Genomic DNA, 5409 nt, shown 5'->3' with positions numbered 1-5409 from the left:
CAGACATAAAAAATGGCTTTTACTTTAAAATAAAACTAAAACTGTTTCACATTTTCTTTACATTCATCGGGATGCCAAACAAAAAGGAATTTACACTTTATAAACACCAGGAACACATGCTCCCTAATGATCCAATCAGCCAATCAGGTGGCAGCAGTGCAAAGCTTAAAGTCTGCAGCTTCAGTTCACGTTCACATCCGAGCGGGAAACACTGGTGTGAGATCTTCACCCCGAACATCAGAGGACGACGGAGACAAGAAGGAGACAAGGGGGGGGGGGGGCTAAGAGACACGCTGAGATGACTCCAGCTTCAACACGTCCAACCGCTGCGTGGACGGTTCTACAGAAGCAACGACCACGTCAGACTGCTGGACTTCAATCCCACAATCTGAATGTTGTTACCGACCATGTGGCCGTTTACCATCTTCACTTCCAGCCAGACAACATGGTGGGGTGAATGAAATCTGCAGAAATGTCACGTGGACGCGGAGCAGAGCGTCAGAGGAAAGCTTCTGACACGTTGAGTGGGGTGTTCCTAATAAAGTGCACATATTCTCCTGGCTCCTGTGAAGAGGAGGATTCAACTCTGACACATGGAGGTAGTTTGTCATCTTGAGGAAAAGAAGGAGTGATGACAATGACAGATTTTATTGATTTAACTTTAAACAACACATGAAGGTGGAAAGAGCCGGTCGGATGAGCGATGTGTTAATGAAACACCGTTTGTTTGTTTGTTTGTTTGTTCAAACACGTTTTGGTCACATTAATTCAAATTGCACTTGAGAGCAGCAGAGCAGTGAGAGCGTTCGTCCACAGAGCGACACTCTGCGTCACTCAAACATTCCTCCTCAGAATCCTGACTCACGGCGCCACAGGAGAGCGCCGCTGCTCTCATCAATCATTCACAGCGACTGTGGGAGACGTCTGCAGCGACTCCAGCTCCAAACATCAAAGTCCTGGTTGGCGTCGTGTTGTCGTGTTGTCGTCGCTCGCCTCACGCCTCACACACACAGCAGAGCGTGAGAGCAGCAGAAGATCTCTTTGAAGGTCTTCCTCATTTCCTGGCTGCGGAAGGCGTAGATGATGGGGTCGATGACGGAGTTGCACATGATGAGGATGAGGTACATGTTGAAGTGGGACATGAAGCAGGTGCAGTACGGGTTCCTCGGGCACGTGATCATGAGGATGAGGTGGAGGAAGAACGGCGCCCAGCACACCACGAACACCCCGAGGAGGATGGTGAGGGTGATGGCGCCCTTCATGTTGGCTCGCTGGTGGATGGGCGCGTTGCCCGGCAGCGCCGCGATGCGCTTCATGTGCAGGCGCGCCAGCAGGAACATGTGCACGTACAGAGACACCATGAGCACCAGCATGGTGAAGAACATGGTGATGAGGCAGATGAGCACCGTGGTGCTCTCCGAGTAGATGATGAAGAGGATGCCAGACACGGTGCAGCAGGTCCAGATCCCGGTGATGACCAGCATGGCCCGCCGCAGGGTGACGATGTTGTGGTATCTCAACGCGTAGAAGATGGTGATGTAGCGGTCGACTGCGATGGCCAGCAGGCTGCAGATGGACGCCAGCAGGGAGCTGCAGATCATGGAGTCAAACACGTTGTCCATGCTCTTGATCAACGTGACGGGGATGGTCAGGTTGCCTCCGTTGATCAGCGCGATGACGATGGTCTCCGAGGCGTTGGAGACGCTGACCAGCATGTCAGCGACGGCGAGGCTGCAGATGAAGAAGTACATCGGCGAGTGAAGGTTCTTGTTCTTGATTATGGCGGCGACCACCAGGATGTTCTCCAGCAGGCTGACGATGCCCAGAGTGAGGAACACCTCGGTGGAGATCAGCAGCTGCTCGTAGCATCCGGCCGACGAGTCCTTGTCCTGAGAGGAGAAGTCCTCGTTCAGCGGTGACGCGGTTTGGCTCCAGTTGTGGAAGCCTTGGCTCAGACCAGGATGTGCTGTCGTGTTCATAGTGTCTCCTGATCTCTGTCCTTATTTGTCCATCTGGTCTCAGCGAGTACGGCTGTCAATCATCTTCTGGACCACAACGTAGATGCCCTCAAGAGAGAAGGAGAGAGTCTTTGTCAGCTTTTCTTCTTCTTCTTCCCATTTAGAGAAACTCTTCCCTCCAGACGTCTGCTGCTGCTCTGAGCCGAGGACGATCCCAGCGCTCTCCTCTCTCCTCTCTCCTCTCTCCTCTCACAAAGTGAGAACTGGGGAAGGAGATGTTCTCTGAAGATTCCCGATGAGGAGGGTGAAGTAGAGGATCTGCAGGAGGAAGAAGAACGTGTTTAATAAACGATGAGCAGGAACGTGAGCGGCAGAGAGAGCAGAGCTCAGCAGCTGCTGTGTGAACGCAGGCAGATCCTCACTTTACACTGGGGTCTACGCTCTCTCTCTCTGTTATACCACACACAAACACACACACACACACTCTCACACACGCACACTCTCTCTCTCTCTCTGACACACACTCCCCTCTAGTCGTTCGCCCTATCAGCAGCCTGAGAAGGTGGGAGAGGGAGCACAGTTTGGTTTGATGCATAAGAATGAATGGATTTGAGGAACATCGCAGGATATGAGATAGATAGAAAGGTAGATGATGGATGGATAGAGCGATAGAGATAGATACGGATGAATACAAATAAATTACTTAATTACTATGTCATACAGGGAAAGCTGCATTCATTGAATCCTTTTTTTGCCACCAGAGGGCAAATCATAAATATGTTTACAAGCTCTTCCACTTCTTTAGCTGCTAAATATTCATTTTAGTTTGTCAGCTACTTGCTTACATCCGAACGACCAGCAGAGGGCGACGTCAGAAACCATCAACTCTGTGCTGCCCTCTAGTGGATGTACTTTTAACAACCACTTCATCGCAAAGGACGCATCCGAAGCATGTGGCCACTGACAGTTTTATGGGTTAAATATTTTTTCATACGTAAAGTCACCAAAATTTAAATTGTTGTTTTTCTGGCCACTTTTCAAATATGAGCTTAATATTCATCCGTATTTAATTTGAGTTTGTTTCCACAAATAAAGTTTGTTTATTAGAATTAAATCTATAGAGCTGGAGACTTTGAAACCGACAAACCCGTGAAACGCTCTGAGCTTTGAGAACCTGCTTAGTAAGTATAGTAGTTTCACTGTTAATATTATAATTTAAAAATAAACTTGAACAACATGATGTCACTGAGTGGCTTACATAAACCATAACATCCCGTATTCAATTCTCAGAGTGAAGGTTTTTCTTTTTCAAAGTCTCTCTTTCATAACAGAAAAGCTGCCTCGTCTTCATCGCATCAAGGTTGTGATGTTTGCGTCCGTCTTGAGGAAGAGGAAGATTTGAACAATAGAGGTTTTTCTATTCGAGGTTCAAGTGTGAAGAGTCAAGAGCACTGTCTTCACTCGATCCACGTAAGAAGGAGGAGTCGGGCTTCCACATGAGAAACACTCGCTGTGCTGTAATGAATCTTATTTAGTTTAGATTCTGATATGAAACATGTTGTCGGACGGTGAATCTTTCATATTCCACGTGAAATTATGCTGAATCGAGCACATTCCTCGACTTGGGCCCCGAACTCCCCTCATTCCATGAATCGCCTGACACCACAGATAACAAGGCCGGGGTGGAGACGTCACACTGGATGCATAGACGACACCTTTCAAACATGAAGTTACACAACCAGCATGTGACGAGAGGACGGAGACACCCTGCAGCAACCGACAGTGTCTCGACCCACAAGACGTTCAGCTGAGCACTGTATTTCTCTCAGATCACATTTAATAACAAATAAAAGAACTCAACACTTCTACAAACTTTCACTAATTCCCAAAGTTCCACAACCACACATATAAAAGTGAAGTTAATCTTGAATACTTCTTTTAACTGCTTCATTAGAGACAAATCAAATAACTTGAGGCTTCAAGCACATTTATATTCATATTTTTCCTTCATTGAAAGCAGCAGAAATGACTCTGAAATCAAAAAATCAAAAAGCTGAGAGATTTTACATAATGGATTTTCAACTACTATGCATTAGCAGGTACACAAGTATTCTTAAGTGTGCTGAGTACAAAAGTTAGAATTACTTTTTGTCTGCACTTAAAAGTAACAGCACATAATAACCTGGAATCGACTGTGAGTCTTTATTTTGAGCTCGGCTGCTGAGTTTGAGCCCAGACGACAAACATCCACTCCACAAATCCTCTGTTCATATAAAGCTGTGAAAACAAGCTGCGATTATTCAGTGTAAATAAACTGACGTGTTTATTTCCAGCAGTTGATTTCTCTCCCCTGGTTTTAGACATGAAGTGAGTCTGTGATTCTGATTGTGAAGAAGCAGCTGGAGATCGTCCGGGACTCGATCACAACAACAGGAAAATTTGAAATCTTCACTCACGGCTCCTCCTGAACGGTGCAGGTTTAAAATCTGCTTCATAGCCAGGAGAAGCCCTTGTATCACTACTACTACATAAACCTGTATTTGTATACTTAATAGTACTACACCAATGTACAAAAACGTGGATTCTAGTCATCCTGTGAATCTTATCCACTGATGAATCAGATGCTGTGAACAAAAGAAACCAGTCAAGGTTGTTTCTCCTCTTTCTACTAGATCTGCTGTTACCATGGTAAGGATCGAACGACGGGAACCTCATCATCCGTCAGTAATGAAAAAATATCTGATAAACAACTTGAGATACAGAGAAATGGGACTTCACATTTTAAGATGGAGAAGGGGAAAAGGACGAAGAACAGAACAGACTCTAATAGTCCATGGGGGCGAAAAGATGAATCACTGGGTATGCTGAGATACAGGCGATTCTGTGATTAGGTAACTCAGGACTCATCTCCAGAGGAGCCTCGAACTCTCCCTCCAACGTCAACAGCTGCAAAGTTCAATAGTCTTCAGGTCTTTTACCAAATGATGGAGTGGAAAGGGCGAAGTGACCATATGGACCCAAAAGACTGCCTCTGTGACCCTGAAGACTATACCGGCGGGGGTTATACCCCTGACAGGCACTACCAAGCCAGGCATCAACATTGGCAGTGGGATGATTGGTTGAAAATTGGGCTGAAGTATTTGTCATACATATTAATGGTGTTTCTCCCTATGCAAATTAGGACATATTCAATAAGTGTGGAGCTCATGTACATTTTCAAATTAATTTCTAAAGAAACTTGTGATACAAAAAAAGCTACTTTTCAATTATACTTTTAGTATGTAAAGTTTTATTGGGCTAGGAGTAAAGGAACAAATTAAGCCTATTTGAGTGTATTTTGGGCATATTCAATTAGTAAATAGCTCATTTGCATATTACAATTAATTTTCAAAGAAACTTGTATCACAAAAAATGATCTGTACTTTCAAGGCACACATCGCGGATTGATGAG

General features: G+C 45.4%; 1 protein-coding gene across 1 annotated transcript; it reads right to left on the bottom strand.

The window, feature by feature from the left end:
* Nucleotides 1–967: 967 nt before the first annotated feature.
* On the bottom strand, nucleotides 968–2143 carry mc4r (melanocortin 4 receptor). Its single transcript, XM_062379040.1, has one exon. It carries the CDS (start codon nucleotides 1977–1979, stop codon nucleotides 1002–1004), a length of 978 nt encoding a protein of 325 aa, XP_062235024.1. The 5' UTR covers nucleotides 1980–2143; the 3' UTR covers nucleotides 968–1001.
* Between the last annotated feature and the right edge of the window lie 3266 nt (nucleotides 2144–5409).

This window comes from Platichthys flesus, chromosome 21 (genome assembly GCF_949316205.1).
Source record: "Platichthys flesus chromosome 21, fPlaFle2.1, whole genome shotgun sequence".
NCBI classification, from domain to species: domain Eukaryota; kingdom Metazoa; phylum Chordata; class Actinopteri; order Pleuronectiformes; family Pleuronectidae; genus Platichthys; species Platichthys flesus.
Note: the sequence above shows the minus strand (reverse complement) of the source record. Positions and strands in the feature narration are given on the sequence as shown.